The 24,714-nt window shown below is 39.7% G+C and overlaps 1 protein-coding gene across 1 annotated transcript in view; it reads right to left on the bottom strand.

Moving 5' to 3' along the window:
• The window catches only part of OCA2 (OCA2 melanosomal transmembrane protein), a 559,846-nt gene that overhangs the window by 315,554 nt on the left and 219,578 nt on the right, over positions 1-24,714 (bottom strand). Inside the window, exons 16-18 of the mRNA XM_086711326.1 lie at positions 13,682-13,829; positions 11,680-11,737; positions 9,041-9,149 (exon numbers count right to left, since the gene is read on the bottom strand). Of these exons, the coding sequence (XP_086567452.1) occupies positions 9,041-9,149; positions 11,680-11,737; positions 13,682-13,829 (315 nt within the window). The remainder of the gene's footprint in view (positions 1-9,040; positions 9,150-11,679; positions 11,738-13,681; positions 13,830-24,714) is intronic.

Here is a 24,714-nt window from a genome sequence, read left to right as displayed (position 1 = left end):
GTCCTTCAATGGGTGAATGGATAAACAAACTATATCCATACCATGGAAGACTAGTCAGCAACAAAAAGAATGAACTACTGTACACACAGCAACTTGGATCAATTTGAAAGGCTTTATGCTGTGTGAGAGAAGCAAATCTCAAAGGTTGCATATACTCTGACTACATATGTATGACATTCTCCAAAAGACAAAACTATAGTGATAGGAAACAGATCAGGAGTTGCTGGGATTAAGACAGGTGGTGACTACAAAAGGGTAACTTTGAAATATTTTTGGGTGATGAAACTGTTCTGTATTCCAATTGTAGTGGTGGTTACATAAATATGCATCTTTGTTAAAATTCATAAAACTTCGTATCAAAAGGAAAAAACAGTCTTTCTTTGTGATAACTTAAAAAATAAAATGAGGGGCACGTGGATGGCTCAGTTGCTGAAGCATCCAACTTGATTTCAGCTTAGGTCATGGTCTCCATGAGATCAAGCCCCGCATTGGGCTATGTGCTGACAGAACCAGCTTGGGATTCTCTCTCCAGCTCTCTCTCTCTCTCTCTCTCTCTCTCTCTCTCTCTCTGTGCCCCCCCCCACTTCTCTCTCTCTTTCTATCTCAAAATAATTAAATACAAACTTTTAAAAAATTAAAATTAAAATAAAAAATAAAATGAGAGTCAATGTTGTGTTTAGGATATGATGTTTAAATGAAGGAATATGTTATATGATGCTGTTTTATTACATGGCATGATCTGATATATGATACCACACTTTAATTATGTGATGTCACATTGTACACAGTGATATATGACACCACTTCATCAAATGACATCATGCTGTTTTATATGATGTTGTTTTTCATGATGCACATTGTGTGATATGACATCACTTCATGTTATATGACATAATATTTTATACTCAACTTACACAGCACATCACATTCAAAACAGTAATTCACTAAAAATAAATGGTCCCATCTCTACTGTCTGAAGCCTTAGGAAGGTCATGTATCAATTTTGCTCCTGTTCCCATGAGGGGAGTTACTGTAATTCTAAGGATACTGTACTCCATTTAAAATATACGCTAATCGAAATTTTCTCCTAGTCAACCTAAGTCTTCTAACATGATGAATGCAAATATAGGAGTTATGTATTCGAGGATCCCCAGATAAAATCATTTGTTCAATCCTAACAAAACACAAGACTTAAAAGCAAAAAAGAAGCCCCTCAATCATAGATACAACAACCACACAAAAAGAGATGTGACATCTTAGTAAAAAGTATGGACTTCTCAGGCTAAAAGGTTTCATGGTAATCAAGATTTTTAAAAGTCCATACATTTAAAGATGTGACTTTAAATTTTAAAAATATTGTTATTTATACAATGATCACTACCAAATGCTAACAAAATTGTATGCAAACTCCCATATATTTTTTAGTCTTTCAAATGCATGCTGTGTTCTTTTAAAGTATGATCCCAAGTAAAATTAGAAAAAAATATTCTATAAACACCAAAGAATTAAAAAAATTAAAAAAAACAAACACCCAAGAATTATTTAATGGAACTCCTCTGCCCACAAACACCAGTATTATTGTATTTGCTTAATTGCCAGTGATGACCATCTCTTAATGTTAAAATTATATTATGTATGCAGTATAATTCAAAATAACTACATTACAACAATAATTTCTAAATGTAATACACCAAATACAATTAAAATTCATGACATTTTTAAAAGTATAGTTTTGGCATTCTTCATTATTACATCAGGATTCTATGTGGATTGACTCTCAGGTGTGGACAAAGAACACTTGTCAACTTGGAACTTAGCCCAGGCTGCCTGGCAAATTGGTTTTGAAATTATTTAAGGAAATAAATTCTCAGAGGCTGTAAACACATGATATAAAGTTGAACATCCAGTCAAAAGCATGTACATCATGTTCTATGTGTAAGACTCTAGCAATGTGTCTTTCTACACATGACAGAAAAGGGAAATTAAGTTCTAATCTAAAGATATCTAGTGGTAGCCTAGAACCAAAGGAGCAATGCCATGGTGTGAATAACTGAAGCTTGCTCACATTATCCAACTAATTTACAAAGTTAGAGGCTTTACTTTCTACAGAAGCTATCTTCTTCAAATGTTGCAGTAAATAAAATTTTTATGAAAAGATATTTAAAATATCTTAACAGAGCTTACTTTGAAGGAAATCCATAAATAAAGGTTTTGGTTAAAGAACACATTCCTTGATAGGACTTCAAATTTATCTTTCCCATAAATCTATAATTCATTTGAAGTACATTTTGCTTTTTGGTTTTTTTAAATATGAAATTTATTGTCAAATTGGTTTCCATATAACACCCAGTATTCATCCCAACAGGTGCCCTCCTCAATACCCATCACCCCCCTCCCTCCCACACCCCATCAACCCTCAGTTTGTCCTCAGTTTTTAAGAGTCTCTTTAGCTCCCTCCCTCCTTAACCTTTCTTTTTTTTTTTTCATCCCCTCCCCCATGGTCTTCTGGTAAGTTTCTCAGGATCCACAAAAGAGTGAAAACATACGGTATCTGTCTTTCTCTCTATGACTTATTTCACTTAGCATAACACTCTCCAGTTCCATCCACGTTGCTACAAAAGGTCAGATTTCATTCTTTCTCATTGCCAAGTAGTATTCCATTGTGTATATAAACCACAATTTCTTTATCCATTCATCAGTTGATGGACATTTAGGCTCTTTCCATAATTTGGCTATTATTGAAAGTGCTGCTATAAACATTGGGATACAAGTGCCCCTATGCATCAGCACTCCTGTATCCCGTGGGTAAATTCCTAGCAGTGCTGTTTCTGGGTCATAGGGTAGATCTATTTTTAATTTTTTGAGGAACCTCCACACTGTTTTCCAGAGCGGCTGCACCAGTTTGCATTCCCACCAACAGTGCAAGAGGGTTCCCGTTTCTCCACATCCTCGCCAGCATCTATAGTCTCCTGATTTGTTCCTTTTAGCTACTCTGACTGGCGTGAGGCGGTATCTGAGTGTGATTTTGATTTGCATTTCCCTGATGAGGAGTGTCATTGAGCATTTTTTCATGTGCCTGTTTTCATTAGAGAAGTGTCTCTTCATGTTTCCTGCCCATTTCTTCACTGGATTATTTGTTTCTCAGGTGTGGATTTGGTGAGTTCTTTATAGATTTTGGATACTAGCCCTTTGTCTGATATGTCATTTGCAAATATCTTTTCCCATTCCATTGGTCGCCTTTTAGCTTTCTTGATTGTTTCCTTTGCAGTGCAGAAGATTTTTATCTTCATGAAGTCCCAATAGTTCATTTTTGCTTTTAATTCCCTTGCCTTTGGGGATGTGTCAAGTAAGAAATTCCTACTGCTGAGGTCAGAGAGGTCTTTTCCTGCTTTCTCCTCTAGGGTTTTGATGGTTTCCTGTCTCACATCCAAGTCCTTTACCCATTTTGAGTTTATTTTTGTGAATGGTGTAAGAAAGTGGTCTAGTTTCATCCTTTGGCATGTTGCTGTCCAGTTCTGCCAGTACCATTTGTTAGAGACTGTCTTCTTTTCCATTGGATGTTCTTTCCTGCTTTGTCAAAGATTAATTGGCCATACTTTTGTGGGTCCAATTCTTGGGTTTCTATTCTATTCCATTGGTCTATGTGTCTGTTTTTGTGCCAATACCATGATGTCTTGATGACTGCAGCTTGGTAGTAGAGGCTAAAGTCTGGAATTGTGATGCCTCCCGCTTTGGTCTTCTTCAAAATTACTTTGGCTATTCGGGGTCTTTTCTGGTTCTATACAAATTTTAGGATTGCTTGTTCTAGCTTCGAGAAGAATGCTGGTGCAATTTTGATTGGGATTGCATTGAACGTGTAGATAGCTTCGGGTAATATTGACATTTTAACAATATTTATTCTTCCAATCCATGAGCAGGGAATGTCTTTCCATTTCTTTATACCTTCTTCAATTTCCTTCATAAGCTTTCTATAGTTTTCAGCATACAGATGTTTTACATCTTTGGTTAGATTTATTCCGAGGTATTTTATGCTTCTTGGTGCAATTGTGAATGGGATCAGTTTCTTTATTTGTCTTTCTGTTGCTTCATTATTAGTGTATAAAAATGCAACTGATTTCTGTACTTTGATTTTGTATCCTGCAACTTTGCTGAATTCATGTATCAGTTCTAGCACACTTTTGGTGGAGTCTATTGGATGCTCCATGTATAATATCATGTCATCTGCAAAAAGTGAAAGCTCGACTTCATCTTTGCCAATTTTGATGCCTTTGATTTCCTTTTGTTGTCTGACTGCTGATGCTAGCACTTCCAACACTATGTGAAACAACAGCGGTGAGAGTGGACATCCCTGTCGTGTTCCTGATCTCAGGGAAAAAGCTCTCAGTTTTTCCCCATTGAGGATGATGTTAGCTGTGGGCTTTTCATAAATGGCTTTTATGATGTTTAAGTATGTTCCTTCTATCCCGACTTTCTCAAGGGTTTTTATTAAGAAAGATGCTGAATTTTGTCAAATGCTTTTTCTGCATCGATTGACAGGATCATATGGTTCTTCTCTTTTCTTTTATTAATGTGAATTATCACGTTGATTGATTTGTGAATGTTGAACCAGCCCTGCATCCCAGGAATGAATCCCACTTGATCATCTTTGATCACTTTGATCTTTTTATAAGCTGTTGAATTCGATTTGCTAGTATCTTATTGAGAATTTTTGCATCCATATTCATCAACGACATTGGCCTGTAGTTCTCTTTTTTTACTGGGTCTCTGTCTGGTTTAGGAATCACAGTAACTCTGGCTTCATAGAATGAATCTGGAAGTTTTGCTTCCCTTTCTATTTTTTGGAATATTTTTTTGGAATAGCTTTAGAAGGATAGGTATTATCTCTGCTTTAAATGTCTGGTAGAATTCCCCAGGGAAGCCATTTGGTCCTGGACTCTTATTTGTTGGGAGATTTTTGACAACTGACTCAATTTCTTCGCTGGTTATTGGTCTGTTCAAGCTTTCTACTTCCTCCTGATTGAGTTTTGGACGTGTGTGGGTGTTTAGGAATTTGTCCATTTCTTCCAGGTTGTCCAGTGTGTTGGCATATAATTTTTCCTTGTATTCCCTGATAATTGCTTGTCTTTCTGAGGGATTGGTTGTAACAATTCCATTTTCATTCATGATTTTATCTATTTGGGTCCTCTGCCTTTTCTTTTTGAGAAGCCTGGCTAGAGGTTTATCAATTTTGTTTATTAAAAAAAAAAAAAAAAAAAAAAAAAACAACTCTCGGTTTCATTGATCTGCTCTACCTTTTTTTTAGATTCTATATTGTTTATTTCTGTGCTGATCTTTATTATTTCTCTTCTTCTGCTGGGTTTAGGCTGTCTTTGCTGTTCTGCTTCTATTTCCTTTAGGTGTGCTCTTAGAGTTTGTATTTGGGATTTTTCTTGTTTCTTGAGAAAGGCCTGGATTGCAATGTATCTTCCTCTTAGGACTGCTATTGCTGCATCCCAAAGCATTTGGATTGTTGTATTTTCATTTTCATTTGTTTCCATATTTTTTTTAAATTTCTTCTCTGATTGCCTGGTTGAGCCATTCATTCTTTAGTAGGGTGTTCTTTAACCTTCATGCTTTTGGAGGTTTTCCAGACTTTTTCCTGTGGTTGATTTCAAGCTTCATAGCATTGTGGTCTGAAAGTGTGCATGGTATGATCTCAATTCTTTTATACTTATGAAGGGCTGTTTTATGACCCAGTCAGTATGTGATCTTTCTTGGAGAATGTTCCACGTGCACTTGAGAAGAAAGTATAGTCTGTTGCTTTGGGATGCAGAGTTCTAAATATATCTGTCAAGTCCATCTGATCCAATGTCTCATTCAGGGCCCTTGTTTCTTTATTGATGCTGTGACTAAATGATCTATCCATTACTGTAAGTGGAGTATTAAAGTCCCCTGCAATTACCACATTCTTATCAATAAGTTTGCTTATATTTGTGATTAATTATTTTATATATTTGGGGGCTCCCGTATTTGGCACATAGACATTTATAATTGTTAGCTCTTCTTAATGAATAGACCTTGTAATATTTATATAATGCCCTTCTTCATCCCTTGTTAAAGCCTTTAATTTAAAGTCTAGTTTGTCTGATATAAGTATGGCTACTCCAGATTTCTTTTGACTTCCAATAGCATGATAGATAGTTCTCCACTTTCATTCTGAAGGTGTCTTCAGGTCTAAAATGAGTCTCTTGTAGACAGCAAATAGATGGGTCTTGTTTTTTATCCATTCTGATACCCTATGTGTTTTGATTGGACCATTTAGTCCATTTACATTCAGTGTTATTATAGAAAGTTATGGGTTTAGAGTCATTGTGATATCTGTAGATTTCATGCTTGTAGTGATGCCTGTGGTACATTGTGGTCCTTGCAACATTTCACTCACAGAATCCCCCCTAGGATGTCTTGTAGGGCTGGTTTAGTGGTGATGAATTCCTTCAATTGTTGTTTGTTTGGGAAGACCTTTATCTCTCCTTCTATTCTAAATTACAGACTTGCTGCATAAAGGATTCTCGGCTTCATATTTTTCCTGTTCATCACATTGAAGATTTCCTGCCATTCCTTTCTGGCCTGCCAAGTTTCAGTAGATAGGTCTGCCACTAGTCTTTTCAGTCTCCCTTTATATTTTAGAGCATGTTTATCCTTAGCTGCTTTCAGAATTTTCTCTTTATCTTTGTATTTTGCCAGTTTCCCTATGATATGACATGCAGAAGATCATTTCAGGTTATGTCTGAAGGGAGTTCTCTGTGCCTCTTGGATTTCAATGCCTTTTTCCTTCCCCAGATCTGGAGAGTTCTCAGCCATGATTTGTTCAAGTACACCTTCAGCCCCTTTCTCTCTCTCTTCCTCTTCTGGGATTCCCATTATATGGATATTGTTGCATTTGATTGCACCACTTGGTTCCCTAATTCTCCCCCTCATACTCCTGGATTTTTTTATCTCTTTTTCTCAGCTTCCTCTTTTTCCATAATTTTATCTTCTAATTCACTTATTTTCTCCTCTGCCTCTTCAATCCGAGCTGTGGTCACCTCCATTTTATTTTGCACCTCATTTATATTATTTTTTATGACACTATTTCTTAGTCCCTTGATCTCTCTAGCAAGAGATTCTCTGCTGTCCTCTATACCCTTTTTAAGCCCAGCGATTAATATTACGACTATTATTCTAAATTCTTATTCCATTATATTGCTTAAATCATTTTTGATCCATTCGTTAGCTGTCGCTACTTCCTGGAGTTTCTTTTGAGGAGAATTCTTCCATTTCATCATTGTGGATAGTCCCTGGTGTGGCACAAAACTGCAGGGCACTTCCCCTGTTCTGTCTGGAGTAACTTGTGTTGGTCGGCGGGGCCATAGTCACACCTGATGTCTGTCCCCAGCCCACTGCTGGGCCACAGTCAGACTGGTGTGTACCTTAACTTCCTCTCTCTTAGGGGCAGGACTCACTGTGGAGTGGTGTGGCCCCTGTCTGGGCCTCTTGCACACTGCCAGGCTTATGGTGTTGCTTTGATGGGATCTGGCATATTAGCTGGGGTGGATCCACAAGGTGCACAGGGGTGGGAGGGGCAGGATCAGCTCACTTTGCCTTTGGTGGTTCCCTGCGGGAGGGGCCCTGCAGCACCAGGAGAGAGGCCAACCCGTGCCCATTCGGTGAACAGGTTCCCTTTGGGTTTTTGGCTGGGGGATGGGAGAGGGAGATGGCACTGGCTCACACCTTTGTTCCCCATTGAGCTGAGCTCTGTCTTCCAGGGTTCAACACCTCTCCCTCCCGGTGTCCTCTTGCCCTCCCGCTCTCCAAGCAGAGCTGTTGACTTATAACATTCCAGATTTAAGTCCCTCTGGCTGTCAGAATTCACGCAGTCCAGACCCTCCACTTTTGCAAGCCAGACTTGGGGATTCCACCTTGCCGGGTGGGCTGCCCCTCCACCACCCCAGCTCCCTCTTGTCAGTCCATGTAGCGCACACCACCTCTCTACCCTTCCTACCCTCTTCCGTGGGTCTCTTGTCTATGCTTGGCTCCAGAGAGTCCATTCTGCTAGTCTTCTGGCAGTGTTCTGGGTTATTTACGCAGGTGTGGGTGGAATCTAAGTGATCAGCAGGACAAGGTGAGCCCAGTGTCCTCCTACGCCACCTTCTTCTAAAGTTCCCTACCATGAAGTACATTTTGGAAGTGGTTTGGGTTTTGTTTTGTTTTGTTTTGTTTTAAGTAATAGCACCAATAGAGAGAACTGTTAAATCAGTAAAAAAAAAAAAAAAAAAAAAAAAAAAAAAAAAAAAAAAAACCTAAGGAATGTGGAAAATATTGATGAAGAGTGGAAAGATGCCAGAGTTAACAAGATATCTGGTGAGCTCAATTTTCAAGACAGTCATATCTCAAGTGGGAACAGGCCCTACAACCTTGACACAGGGCTTGAGAAATGGAAAGGGAGAGCCACAGCACTGTGAAAGCAAGAAACATATGGGAAAGGGTGGGAGAACAGGTTCTGCTGTGTGGGGAAAATGGAGGCACCATAGGGAACAGGGGGTTGTATAGACCTTTTGCACTCCTCTGGCCCTTTCAGTGCTCGTCTAATCCTCATGTCAAGTTGCACAAACTGTAGGACCCTGACCTTGTTGATTTGACCTCCCATCTCTTCTGAAGTGCTTCTCAAGCAACAGTTTAAAGATCTGGTTATCAAGTATGAGAAAGATGATAATATCTACTCCATATTTCTTCTAATGTTAAACCCTGGAGGGGCCGAGGACCCATGCACTAAGACACTAGGGGCTGGAGAGGAATCTCTCTCTCTCTCTCTCTCTCTCTCTCTCTCTCTCTCCCTCTCCCTTTCTTCCAGAAAACAAAAGGAAAGGTAGTGGATAAAGGTTTCCTTTTTGCTATCAAAGATGGCCACCCTCCATCTCACCCTCATGACCAATGTCTGGGAACAAGCTTTGAAATCTTCCCTTCCAGACTGTGATAGCAATTGCAAAGCCTATAGACAAAGGTAACAAAAAATTAGACTCACCAAGATCAAGATGAACACCAGGAACAAATGAATTGAGAAAGAACATGAAGATAACAAATCCCAACACCATCAGGCATTTGGTGAGCAGAATCCTGTCTGATATCCTGTGCTGTAAGAGAGAAAAACACAACTCATTTACTAGGTACAATCTTCTGTTTCCTGCAATGTGTCCATCATCCTACATGACTTGAATCACTACAACTTTCTCCTTAAGATGAAAAATACAACATCTTGAACTTCAAAGAAGATGATAAGGTGATGCATTATAAAGAAAACTACAGATTTGGAATTACAGCATTCAAAACCTTTATTAAAAAATAAGCACAATAAAGTTAAAGCATAGAACAATCCTTTTATAAAACACCTGACTAAATAGCTTATCAATATGATGCAGAAAGTGCTCCCAGATACACCACAAGAATTAGGTTAGATGTTGGCAAAACCACTGGGGAAACAACATGTAACTTCCAAGGACCTGGCCACACATTTCCACAGGTGCTACATGCTCACATCCTTTTAATTCAACTTTCCTCCTATTACACAAATCCCTGTTCATGGTGGCACCGAGGTTAACATATTCATGCAGTATATGACTCCTGCTGAAGGCTCCTACTATATCCTTTCATGTTCACAGGGACTCTGGAAGACACTTGGCAGTCTCATAGCCATCAAGATGACATCATTGGTAGCCTGTGGAGTCACTCAGGGGTGACGGGAGGTGCCAGAAAACTCTATAGTACCTTCATTAACCTTAAATGGTTAATGAAAGTACTATACCTCCTTTAAGTGGGCCTGAGTCACAGAGTAAGATGGGGTGAGGTCCCCAGAGGGTACTGTGCCCCAAAAGCCACAGCTGTGTGGAGTTGGAGAAAGGAGAGAGATCCAGGAAAACTGGCACAGATGAGCCCTGGGTCATCATGCCCTACCCATACAGGCCCCTATGTGAATCATGCTCTACCATGTGAACTGACAACTATGCCATGTCCCTTCCTAAGTATGGTCCTGCCAGCACATCTGTCTATGTATATCTAGAATTAGATAGATATAGACATGGATGTGTATATATGGATAGAAAGGGAGAGACAGTGACAGATATTTATGGGTATACATATGGATAGAGATAGAAGTACAGAAAGATGGTACAGGTATAGGTATAGAGATACGGAGATAGATGTGTGTATAGGTATAGATTTTCTCTCTGGATTTCTCTACTAATACAGTTAAAGCTGCTGTCATAAAAACTGCAAGCATATTCTTACATGTTACACTGGCTCTGTCTGCAGTCCCTAGCCCCCTGCTCACAAATCATGTGGGCCACCTCCTGATTATCTCTTCCTTCCCCACCCACTGCCAAAGCTTGTGGCTCAACTGGCCCCTACTCATCTTCTCCTTCCCACTTCCAAAGAAGGCCAGTTTGGCTAGATGAGTCTATGATGGTGAATTAGGAGGAAAAGGGCATGGCCCCTCACTTGTTGTAAGGGGAGGCACTATAAAGCCTCCATGCAGCCATGTTAATCACAGAACGTAGGTATCACCACGGGCAGTTCTAGGATTGGGAATGGAGGGAGCAGGAAGATCAAAGAACATTCCAGCATCACTTTGCTGGTGTAAGTGGAAATGATCCAAAATGTATTCCTATCTGTTATTTTTAGTGTCTGTCAAATTTTCTCCTTTTGCCTTTCTGGAGCTATCACAGTAAGAACTCTTTCATTTAATACAAGCTCCTTGTTTTTCCCTTCCACCTCTCTTCAATCCTCATCCACCTCGTACACAGAGAGATACACAATCTTTTCCCTAATTCACAGCCAGCACTACATGGTCTAGCAAAGCAAGCAGGATCTGCATAAACCTGGGGCCCAGAAAAGTGTCATAGCCACACCCTCCTTTCCTAACCCCAACCATCTCAGTGGTGCAGAGATTGGGAAGAGAGACCCAAAGGACACATTACCCATCAGGACCACCATACCTAAATTTCTTTATAAAGGGACAAAATGTTCCTATCATAATAAGAAAGTGGGTAATCAATCTCTCCCTAGGAAAGAAACTACCTGGATTTGAAATTTCACAAAGATATAAATGTCTCCCAGCAGGTCTGGAGCAGAGTTCTCTCAGCTAGGAGAGGGGCACTGTGTTCTCAGATAGGCTAAAAAAAAAAAAGGTCTGTTAAAGCAGGAAAATTAGCAACAGAACTCAAAAGCTACAGCCCACCAGAAGTCAGAGCCATATGAGAGAATGTACACCACACACTCCATCTTTGTCCCTAAAGCTGTTCCATCTCACACTGCATGCCTCATCTGTTTCTGCCTCAATCTCCTCATCCACACAATGGGAACCATAAGACCTGCCTTTTAGGATCAGGAAGAGCTGCAAGAACCTCAGGCACCCAGCCAACTTTCTCTGCAGCTGCATTAACCATAGAAAGGGCCACTCTATCTCAAAGGGTATTTAAAAATTTTAACTTTTCCATTTCAGGACAAAATAGGCCTATCATGCCTGGAAAATGATTTTTCCCATTTATTCCTAGAAATAACTCATGTCTTGTGTACAACTATAGGAATAAAAAGAGAAATTACTTTCAGTCTTAACTTTTGTGAAGCAAGAGGTGATTCAGAAATCCCTGAGAGAATAAACCACAGTACCTTTTTCTGGAGTTCCTGGATATTGGTCTCCCAATTTTTATCTTCCTGTGAGATTTGTCTAAAAAAGAAAAAGGCAGCCTCATTATTTTCCTGGAGCTACTGAGCAGTGAGATCAGCAAGGCAGCAGTCAGCGCATGTTTAGCACGGACCTTTGGCCTAGATACCAGGCACTAAGTGATGCCTGATTTGGCCACATACTGGGCACACCTAGTCATTGAAGGTGACCAGTGAACTTGGGTTTATGGATTGGAAAATATATTTCTGTATTTCTGAAGAAAAGTAATACAGGAAATGAATGGAATGTTAAGGAAGCAAGTGCGCAAGCATGTGTATGTGTGAGCATGAGCACAAGGAATGTCAGAAGAATACTGACCAAAATGTGAACGAGGGGGATGACAGTAAGATACTTTTGTTTTTCTCTTCTTACTTTCTATTTTCCTATACTTTTTTTCAAAATGAAGTTATTTTATATTGACAACCAAACTTATTAAAGGAAAAAACATTAAAGAAATTCCACTTGCTTTAGTGGTGATTTTTATCAATGGAAATCAATTTTAAAGAACTTATGTGTGCTTCTCTCTCCTCTGGTCATGGGAACGTCTGATCTGATTCAGTCACCCTCATTTGTTCCAACATGCCTTTCCCTTTTAACCTTTCCTAACAGTCCACAATTTCTGCTTTATTTTCTTCCCTACTAACCAGGAAAAAGAGCTATACTGTGGAGAATTTAGTTTTATGAGCACTTATATGCCACAAGTATCAAAAGAGGCTGACTACACAGCCAGAACAGACCCTAAAGGAAATCACAGCAGACGCAGGCAAATCCTGAAGACAATTTTTTAAAATAATACATACAAACAAGATCTGCAGAGCCAGCATCTTTCATTTACAAAGTTTCCCCTTTTAAGATCTATGCCTGTGGTGGAAGTTGGTCCCCAGCCTGCAATTCAGGGCCCTCCTGGAGCCTCAGGACATGAGGTCCTGCTTCCCAAGCACCACCTGGTGGAGGTTGGTCCTAGGCTAGGATGGAGCTGAGACAGCACTTTGCTGGAGAGAGTAAGATTCCACACATTCCCTGTAGCCTTCCCCTGCCCCCACTAAAATAACAGGCTTCAAGACCATACTGGATGACCCTCAAGGGTCAGCACAGTCACCACACCCAGCTCAGCCCAGGAATACAGGGCTGCTTTCAGCAAACTGCAACATGTAAGATCATTCACACTACATTCACAGGGATTTGCATTTCCTTGCCTTGACAGACCCCTCATTCTAGCCCAGCTCCCAGCTCTGTGGCAGTAATGATTCAATGTCCCTGAAGGGTAGATATGCTCCTGGTTCTTCTATCAGCTCTCCCAAATTGAAGTCAGGTTAGAACTCAGCACCTCATCAGAGTTGGAGGAAAAATTCATCCCTTCATTTTTACATATCAGCCTTGATTAAAAGCAAATGACAGGAAATGAATTGAGTAGGACTTAAGTACTTTGAGGTCCCTGAAAATCAACTACTGGGAGAGTATTTTGTTAATTTCTTTGTTATATTAATTGTTTTTGATTCTTGTTATAGAACAAGTGTTATGTGTGAAGGTGTGACAGGAAGTGCTTGAGTGTGGATTCAATCCCCAGTGTCACTCTTTCCTAGCTGTAGAACCCTGGACAAGTTGCTCAAATTCTCTGAGCCTCAGTTATCTCATCATTAAACTGGGGCTGGTACCAGAACATATTCCAGAGATCTAAGTGAGGCTAGACAAAATAATGTGCCACAAGAGACTTACACAGCTTCATTGGCATGAAGATAGTGTTACTATTTTGTAGTACCATGAAGTACTCTGAAGAAGCATCATTTTAACTTACTTGACTTGTACATTGTATGACATTTAGACACCATGGGTGGGGGGTGGTAGTAAATAGGTTATTGATACAATTCAACCATTGAGCACAACTGGTAAAATTGAGAGCCACTGCTATAAACCAAGAGTAGCCCAAGCAGGGTCCTGGCTTGGTACCTGTGAAAGGTATGCAGCCTTCGGGCCAGCAGGTGCTCCAGTGCCTGCACCTTCCCCAGGAGCAGGCCCCGAACCGCTGTTTCCTCTCGGCTGGCCGGGCTGATGCGCTGCGCAGTCAGGCGCCAGACGTGGATCTCGTGCTTCAGTTCTGCAGGAAAGAAAAGCCAAGCCTTGAGTATCCCACCACCTCAGACATCAGCAGGCACCTACTCCTCACAACCTTCCAAGACTACGAAACATATACCTGATGATACACAAATAACCAAGAACCAAACCAAAGCAGTGACTTAGCATTCGTGTTATAGAACCAGGAGACAAAGCCCACATTAAAAAATTGCCATGGATGCAAAGTAATGTGATTTTGGTGAGAAATAAATTCTTGAATATACATATCAATGCTATCACCCAACATACTTTTCCCCTCCCAGGGAATTATTTCTTACAGCCAGGAGTTTGGATCTCTCAGCCAAAATCCAGACACTGCCTAATCATTGAAGTAGATCTAGTGAACATGGAAGATACAAGTGTAGTTCTCAGCAGGAAGGCATCTGATAAGAGCAGGAGGTAGTGAATGCCCTGCCTCCTGACCAGGCCTCCAAGCTGAGCTTGCATCTGTGAAAGAACACAGGTGAGAGAAACTTAGACAAACTTATGTAATGCTCAAATTAATAGAATGAGGCAAATTTTACTCATCATTTCAGACATCTTCTTGTATAGAAAAGAGAAATGAATTGTCAATTCATTGGCTCCTAAAATATCAAAATCTTTTATGAAAATTTATACTTAACCTCTATTTTACAGTTAAAGGTGCTACAGAAATTTCTCCAAATATTCACCAAAAAATATAAGGAATAACAGTATTTTCATCAATCACCTCTTATGTGCAATGTACTATACCTTATATCACAAGAATTCAAGATGAAAAAGACAGAACCCTTTGAAGCAGGACTAGAGCACTTGACAACTAGCTCAGAGCAGAGGCAAGGCAGGCCCATTATCTAAATACTGAGAAGTAGCACGTACTTGTGGTTTAGTGACTAGGAAAACACCACTGTTTAAGCCCCCTCTATTCAGTACACAAGAGTTGATTACCTACTATGTGGCAGAGCTATTGCAAATTGCATCAAGATTCAGAAAAGAGAAGTGGGAGAGAATAGGGGCACTGAAACTATTTCAGTTAACACACGCTTTTCTCTAAAGACCTAGCCTTAGGGGCGCCTGGGTGGCGCAGTCGGTTAAGCGTCCGGCTTCAGCCAGGTCACGATCTCGCGGTCCGTGAGTTCGAGCCCCGCGTCGGGCTCTGGCTGATGGCTCAGAGCCTGGAGCCTGTTTCCGATTCTGTGTCTCCCTCTCTCTCTGCCCCTCCCCCGTTCATGCTCTGTCTCTCTCTGTCCCAAAAATAAATAAACGTTGAAAAAAAAATTAAAAAAAAATAAAAAATAAAAAAAATAAAGACCTAGCCTTACAAAGATGACAACTCTTTGGAACTAAGCTGTGTAATGTGTTTTCATTCAGTTCATATTGACACTTTGTAGTTTGCCAAAATAAAAAATAAATAAACTTGGGTATAATTCAAAATCTTCTTCAGAGAAACATATCTGTAATTTCCTTTCAGAGAGCCTCACATCTCATTAAACAACCTATGAGGTTATGATAACATTAAAAGGAGGAACAGGAGGAGGAGGAGAAAATCGAATAAACTAGACTTCTGAACGACTGAGCACAAAAATATCACACAGGGACAGGAAAGGAGAGATGAGGTCATGCAGAGGCTTCAGTGAAGGTGTTTCATCCAATGGTGTGAACCACATTACACAGAAGATATCATTCAAAGCCCATCCATAAAGTACAGAGACTTTCCAGCCTGTCTTTCAAGGCATAGGTGATGGTCACTTTCCCAAGTGGATCAACTTTAAAGAGCTAAACAAGAGCATGGCTAGTCTCTGAGGCTAGTCCATGCAATGAAGGCTGGGAGGTCTCTCCCCATCGATGTGTGGAGAAGCAGAGCCTGGGAGTCACTGCTGCATCCGTGGAACTGGCCTTCCAGGTCCCCAGGGCTCCTTTTTGCAGGTGTCCTTTCCAGACGCAGCCTCAGCCCCTTTGTGTACACCTAGAGCCTAGCTGCCTTCTAATGTATCAAATCAAACAGGAGGAGCTATTCTCCCCAGATAATCCCCATGCATGAATCCTTAGGTAGTGTACTTTTGTTTTCATCATTTTGGAATGAAATACATCATCACTTATCAGGGAATTTAGTGAGAGATTTTGCCCAGGGAAAGGAAGCTCACTGCCTGTACCCAGAACCCAAGTGCATTTGCTCCTCAGTTCTCAGGCTTCCTCCACACCTCTTCTGCCATCTCCACACCCTCTCTTCTCTGCTAAGCTCTAACACTATGGTTTCAATGGGCTACTTGAAATTGCCCTCTGCATCTTGTGCTGTCAGGTTCACAGGTAAACATTCCATCTTCCCTCCACAAAACTCTCTCTCCTCTCACTTTCTTAGTTTTTATATGACATCATTCATCTTCCAGGTGAGACTGAAATGTCATTTTGGTCTTATCAATGTCATTCTTCACTATTTCTACACTGACATTATTGAGCATGTCAGATACCATGCTAGATGCTAAAGGATAAAAATTAATAAGTTACAGGATTGGTCTCCAACAAGTTAGAAAGAGATATAAGATATGTCATAAGTAAACATGAACTAGGGCAGTACTGGGCCACAAAAACAGTTAAGGATATACTGGTATAGTTCTTACAGGGTCCACTCGTTCCTGTCTCAGGTCATCAGTTTGTCCAGACCTCATCTCCTCACACTTACTGACTCTGATTCCTCCTCAGTAACCTCTAACTGGAGTCACTTCCTACCAATCCACCCACGGTTAGTCATAAAACACTGCTTATTCTATCTATTTTATAGATAGGTATATATAGACAGATACAGTTATATAGATAGATATATAGAAAGAAGACACTTTATCTATCTTTATATTTACCTATCTTCTAGGAAGATAAATCTATCTAGGCTGATCTATCTAGAAAGATAGGGCAGCAGATATGCAGACAGACAGATAGATTCCTTCTTTCAAATTGGTTTACCATGGCTTGCAGAATAAAGCCAAAGGTCTACAGGAAAGACTCTAGATCCTCAAATGGCAAGTGCTTTTGTGAGCTCTGACCCGCTATATAAGCTCTTACCTTTTCCACGCTGGCCCCTGACCAGGAGATATCATCAGATGTCTAATCTCCACCTCTCTGATTACCTCCTGTCCCTATCTTCCTGAGCTTTTCAACCAACCTCTTATAGCATTACTTGGGGTTACCATATACATGGTACAAAAAGGTGAAGACATTATCATGTGGGATGTGCTCTCTCACAGGATCTGGGGACTGCCAGAATGCCTAGAGGAGGGTCATCCAGCTCCAAGTGATGAGTTTCAGGAGAAGATGCCAAGGCCAGGAGTTGAGAAATGGAATTATACTACTGTAATTTTCTTATAGTTTCTTATAGTTTATGCTAAGCAGTATCACTTGAAGTTAGTAGTATAACTATCACTAAATTCACAAAACACAACTATAGCCAAAAAATGTAACAGCAAAAAGAAAAGATAAAATGAAATATTTTAAAATATTCAATCAATTCAAAATAAAGCCTAAAATGAAGGGGAAAGGATAAAGAAGAGAAGGCACAAATAAAAAATAACATGATGATACACTTTAATCATATTATTAATCATGTTAAATATAATCTAAACGTACCAATTAAAAGAGAGATTATCAGGAATTGGATAAAAAAATCAAGACCCTGGCACAAAAACAGACACATAGACCAATGGAATAGAATAGAAACCCCGGAACTAGACCCACAAACGTACGGCCAACTCATCTTTGACAAAGCAGGAAAGAACATCCAATGGAAAAAAGACAGTCTCTTCAACAAATGGTGCTGGGAGAACTGGACAGCAACATGCAGAAGGTTGAAACTAGACCACTTTCTCACACCATTCACAAAAATAAACTCAAAATGGATAAAGGACCTGAATGTGAGACAGGAAACCATCAAAACCTTAGAGGAGAAAGCAGGAAAAGACCTCTCTGACCTCAGCCGTAGCAATCTCTTACTCGACACATCCCCAAAGGCAAGGGAATTAAAAGCAAAAGTGAATTACTGGGACCTTATGAAGATAAAAAGCTTCTGCACAGCAAAGGAAACAACCAACAAAACTAAAAGGCAACCAACGGAATGGGAAAAGATATTTGCAAATGACATATCGGACAAAGGGCTAGTATCCAAAATCTATAAAGAGCTCACCAAACTCCACACCCGAAAAGCAAATAACCCAGTGAAGAAATGGGCAGAAAACATGAATAGACACTTCTCTAAAGAAGACATCCGGATGGCCAACAGGCACATGAAAAGATGTTCAGCGTCGCTCCTTATCAGGGAAATACAAATCAAAACCACACTCAGATATCACCTCACGCCAGTCAGAGTGGCCAAAATGAACAAATCAGGAGACTATAGATGCTGGAGAGGATGTGGAGAAACGGGAACCCTCTTGCACTGTTGGTGGGAATGCAAATTGGTGCAGCCGCTCTGGAAAGCAGTGTGGAGGTTCCTCAGAAAATTAAAAATAGACCTACCCTATGACCCAGCAATAGCACTGCTAGGAATTTATCCAAGGGACACAGGAGTACTGATGCATAGGGGCACTTGTACCCCAATGTTCATAGCAGCACTCTCAACAATAGCCAAATTATGGAAAGAGCCTAAATGTCCATCAACTGATGAATGGATAAAGAAATTGTGGTTTATATACACAATGGAGTACTACGTGGCAATGAGAAAAAATGAAATATGGCCTTTTGTAGCAACGTGGATGGAACTGGAGAGTGTGATGCTAAGTGAAATAAGCCATACAGAGAAAGACAGATACCATATGGTTTCACTCTTATGTGGATCCTGAGAAACTTAAGAAAAACCCATGGGGGAGGGGAACAAAAAAAAAAAAAAAAAGAGGTTAGAGTGGGAGAGAGCCAAAGCATAAGAGACTGTTGAGAACTGAGAACAAACTAAGGGTCGATGGGGGGTGGGAGGGAGGAGAGGGTGGGTGATGGGTACTGAGGAGGGCACCTTTTGGGATGAGCACTGGGTGTTGTATGGAAACCAATTTGACAATAAATTTCATATATAAATAAAAAAAAAAAAAAAAAAAAAAAGAAGATAATCAGGGAAAAAAAAAAAAAAAAAATCAAGACCCAACTGTTAGCCACTTCTAAGAAATTCACTTTAAATATAGAGATAAAAGAATGGAAAAGATATACTACCCTACAACCAGCCAAGAGAAATCTGGAATTGCTACATTAACAACAAAATAGATGTCAGAGCAAGAATATGAATATAGATATAGAAGGTCACTTTATAATGATAAAGGTGCTAAATCTTCAAGAGGAAATAATCCCAAATGTTATGTACCCTAATAACAGAATTTTGAAATATATAAAGCAAAAATCATAACTGTAAAGAGAAATAGACAAATCCACAATCATAATTAGAGATTTCTATTTTCATCTCTCAGTAATTTATTGAATAAATGGATAGAAAATCAGCAAGAATAGGGGCACCTGGGTGGCTCACTTGGTTAAGTGTCTGACTTTGGCTCCATTCATGATCTCACGGCTCATGAGTTTGAGTCCCAGGTCGGGCTCTGTGCTGACAGCTCAGAGTCTGGAGCCTGCTTCGGATTCTGTGTCTCCTTCTCTCTCTGTTCCTACCCCACTCACACTCTGTCTCTGTCTCTGTCTCTCTCTCAAAAATAAAGGTTTAAAATATTTTAAAAAATAAAATCAGCAAGAATATAGAAGACTTGAATAATTTTATCAGCCAACTTGACCTAATTGACCATATTGACAAAATTTCACCCAACAACAGCAGAATACATACTCTCTTCTGGTACATACAGAATATCTACAAGGCTAGACATTCTAGCCATAAAACCATCTTAATAATTTAAAAAGATTCAAGTTTTACCAAGTATATTCTCTGGTCACTCTTAAATTAAATTAGGTAATTGGAAATTCTCCAAATATGTGGTAAATAAGCACTTCTAAAATACCCAAGGATCAAATAAATCAAAAGGGAAATTAGAAAGTAATTTGAACTGGATGGAAATGAAACAAAACATACAAAAATTGGTAGGAGGTCACTAAAGTAGTACCTGGAAGGAAATTTAGAGCACTGAACACCTATATTAGAAAAGAAGATATATATAAAATTAATAACTTCAACCTCTACTTTAAGAAACTAGAAAAAGAAGAGTAAATAATCTCAGAGTAAGAAGATAATAAATATCAGAGTATAAATCATTAAAAGAGAAAGATTTAGAGAAAAATCTATATAATCAGAACCTAGTTCCTGAGATCAATAAAATTAATAAAACTCTAACCAGACCCATCAGAGAAAAGCAGAGATAGGAGAGGATTTAAGATTGTGGCTCAATAGGGGGACCCTATGCTTGCCTTATCCTCAAAAAGCTAGACAGATATCAAATCATTCCAAACACCCAAGAAATCAATCTGAATCCTGAGAGAATAAACTGTAGAACTAGAGTGAGAAAAGAAACCACATTGTGGAAGGTGGTAGGTGCAGAGACATGATTCTGGGGAGAAAAGAATCATGGGTGCTCTGAAGGGGAGGGAGCCTTGATCTTGGAGACAGAATAGAGGCAGATAAACAGAGAGAAAGCAGCACACAGGGGACTTCACAACAGAAACACTTCCCCAAAACCACTGCCTGGGAAAACTAGAACAGCTGATTATCACAAGTTTTTACAAGCAGCAGAGCTCAAAGTGTGAAGTTTTAGAAGTCCATGCCACTGCCAGATGGAGCCTGGCAGGCATAGCAGTTCTCCTGTTGGAAAGGAAGGCAGAGGCCTAGGAGCAGACAGTGGGGTATGAGGATCCCCTGGGTCACACTAGGAAAGACAATTCCCCTTCTTGGAGTGCATTTGGGAGAGGTGGCACAGCCTCTCAGGGGACAAAAGAGTTGGAGGGTGCCAACATGCTGCCTCATTCATTAGCATAGGAACAGAGACATCTGCTGAGGGCAGCAAGCCTTGGTGCCTTGTTTTTTGCTGCACTTTATCATAAATTCTGAGCCTCTGTGCGATCCTGCAACTGCTTTTCTGGGACAAGCCAGAACCAGCTGCAGCATGGCAAGACCCTCCCCCAGAGGATCAGCATGGATCCATGCTGCACCAGTTCCCTAAAATTTGGACTTTTGAAAAACAGCCACATGCCTGAGATAAAACACAGGAGTACTGTGCCACCTGGCAGGCAGACAGCTTGGGCACAGACAAGGTGAAGGCAGGGCTCTAATGGAAGCCAAGGACACAAAAAGGGAGACTGCTCGCTCTTCTGTGAGGGCTTCTAGAACAGTGGGAGCAGATTCTCTGCTCCAGGATGAAAGTGTGGGGCAAAGCCATTTTCCCCAATCTGTCAGCACTAACAGACTTCAGTGAGCAACACAGTACCCCCAGTGGAGGCTGGAGCTGCTTACACCAAGCCCCACCCCACTACACCCTGCAGGTGCACCTTTACTAGGGCAAGTCAGCCTGTGAACCAGCACAGCAGACCCTTCACCTAGAAGACTGACACAAAACCCTCACACACACCAAGTCTACTGATTGTAGAATGCTGCAAAGTTTCAGCTCTAGTGGAAATAGGATCAGGTTTATTTTGACAAGCAGACAAAAGCACACCTAGTTAAAACACCACACACCTAACAAAGTCAAACATGCCTAGACCCCTCCACCCCCCCACCAGCTGCAAGCAAGGAGAAACTCTTCAGAGAACTGACTGGAGGGGAAAAGCATCCTAAACATAACAGCAGAGTGCAAACTCTGAAACACTTCCTGAAGCACCAGGCCTTGGACGGTATAAGACCTCTTTTTAAAATAGCTATTACTCTCAGGAGCAGAAAATATAACAGGCTTTCCTGACATACACACACACACACACACACACACACACGCACGCACACACACACACACAGTGACCTAGAAAAACTGACAAGACAGAGGAATTCACTGCAAAAGAAAGAACAAGAACAGGTCACAGCCAAGGATCTAATCAAAACAGATATCAGTAATATGCCTGAACCAGAATTTAAAACAACAATCACAAAGATACTAGCTAGGCCTGAGAAAAGCATAGAAGACACTAAACAATCCTTTATTACAGAGATAAAAGATCTAAAAAGTACTCAGGCTAAAATTTTTAAAAATGCTATAACTGAAATGCAAAACCAACTGACTATAATGACAAGGAAGGATGATGCAAAAGAATGAAATAGTGATATAGAAGAGAAAAATATGAAAAATAATGAAGCTGAAAAAAAAGGAAAGAAAGGTATTGGATCATGAATGTAGACTTAGAGAACTCAGTGACTCTAGAAAGCATAATAACATTCGTATCATAGGAGTCCCAGAAGAAAAAGAGAAAAGAGGCAGAAGGTTTACTTGAGTAATTTATAGCCAAAAACTTCCCTAATCTGGGGAAGGACTTAGATATCTAAATCCTGGAGGCACAGAGAACTCCTATCAAATTAAACAAAAGCCAGCCAAAGCCAAAATATATCATAGGACAATTTGCAAAATACAGAGACAAGAAAAGAATCCGGAAAGCAGCAAGGAAAAAGAAACCCCTCACCTACAAGGAAAGAAAATTCAGGTTAGCAGTAGATCTGTCCACAGAAACCTGGCAGGCCAGAAGAGAGTGGCAGGATATATTCAACATGCTGAATGGGAAAAATATGCAGCCAGAAATACTTTATCCAGCAAGGCTGTCATTCAGAATAGAAGGAAAGATCAAAGTTCCCCAGACAAACAAAAAACTAAATGAGTTTGTGACCACCAAACCCGCTCTGCAAAAAATATTAAAGTGGACTCTTTGAGTGGGAAAGAAAGACCAAAAGCAACAAATACTAGAAAGGAACAGAGAAAATCACCAGAAACACCAATCTTACAGGCAATACAATGGCACTAAATTCTTCTCTATCAATATTACTGTGAATGTAAATGCACTAAATGTTCCAATAAAAACAAATAGTGTATCAGAATGGGTTAAAAAAATAAGACACATGTATATGCTGCTTACAGGAGACTCATTCTAGACCTAAAGACACCTGCAGATTGAAAGTGAGGGGATAGAGAATCATCTATCATGCTAATAGACATTAAAAGAAAGCCAGAGTAGCTATACTTATATCAGACAATCTAGATAAAAAAATTTTTGTTAATGTTTATTAATTTTTGAGAGAGAGAGACAGAGTGTGATTGGGGGAGGGGCAGAGAGAGAGGGAGACACAGAATCTGAAGTAGGCTCCAGGCTCTGAGCTGTCAGCACAGAGCCCAACACGGGGCTCGAATCCATGAGCTGTGAGATCATGACCTAAGCCAAAGTCAACCACCAAACTGACTGAGCCACCCCGGCACCCCCAGACAATCTAGATTTTGAAATAAAGACTGTAACCACAGATCAGTGAGGGCATTGTATCTAATTAAGGGGTCCATCCATCAAGCAGATCTAACAATTGTAAATATTTATGCCCCCAATTTGAAAGAACTCAAATATATATTCAGTTAATAACAAACATAAAGAAATTCATTGATAATAACATAATAGTAGGGAACTTAACACCCCACTTATAGCAATGGACAGATCATCTAAGCAGAAAATAAACAAGGAAATAATGGCTTTGAATGACACACTCTACTACATGGACTTCATAGATATATTCAGAACACTTCATCCTAAAGCAGCAGAATACACATCTTTCTCGAGTGCACATGGAACTTTCTCCAGACTATATTACATACTTGATCACAAATCAGCCCTTAACAAATACAAAAACATTGAGAATGTAGCAAGCATCTTTTCTGACCACAACACTATAAAACTTTAAATCAACCACAAGAAAAAATTTGGAAAGCCCTCAAATACATGGAAGTTAAAGAACATTCTACCAAAAATGAATGGGTTAACCAAGAAATTAAAGAGCAAGTAAAAAAATATATGGAAGCCAACGAAAATGAAAACACAACAGTCCAAAACCTTTGGGATGTAGCAAACCTCAAGAAGCAAAAAAAAAGTCTCAAATACACAACCTAACCTTACACCTAAAGGAGATAGAAAAGGAACAGCAAATAAAGTCTAAAGTCAACATAAAAAGGGAAATAATAAAGATTAAGCAGAAATAAACAATATAGAAACAAACAAAAAAAACAGTAGAACAAATCAACAAAACTAAGAGCTGGTTCTTTGAAAGAATCAACAAAATTGATAAATTGATAAACTCCTAGCCATACTTACCAAAAGAAAGAGAGAGGACCCAAATAGATAAAATCACAAATGAGAGAAGAGATCACAACCAACACTACAGAAATACAAACAATTATAAGAGAACACTATAAAAAAATATATGCCTACAAACTGGGCAATCTGGAAGAAATGAACAAATTTCTAGAAACATAAAAACTACTAAAAATAAAACAGAAAAAAATAGAAAATTTGAACAGACTCATAACCAGCAAAGTAATTGAAACAGTAATCAAAAATCTCCCAACAAACAAAAGTCCAGGGCCAGAGAGCTTCCAAGGGGAATTCTACCAGACATTTAAAGAAGAGTTTATACCTATTCTTCTCAAACTGTTCCAAAAATAGAAATTGAGGGAAAACTTCCAAACCCATTCTACAAGGCCAGAATTACCTTGACTCCAAAATCAAGGACCCCACTAAAAACGAGATTTACAGACCAGTATGCCTGATAAACACATATGAAAAAATTCTCAACAAGATTCTAGCAAATCAAATCCAACAGTATATTAAAATAATTATTCACCATGACCTACTGGGATTTATTCCTGGACTTCAGGGATGGTTTAATATTTGTAAATTAATCAATGTGATGCACCACATTAATACAGAAAAGGATAAGAACCATATGATCCTCTCAGTAGATGCAAAAAAAG

This window comes from Puma concolor, chromosome B3 (assembly GCF_028749965.1).
Source record: "Puma concolor isolate L17-30 chromosome B3, mPumCon1.1.hap2, whole genome shotgun sequence".
NCBI lineage: Eukaryota > Metazoa > Chordata > Mammalia > Carnivora > Felidae > Puma > Puma concolor.
This window is presented reverse-complemented; position numbering and strand designations above follow the sequence as displayed.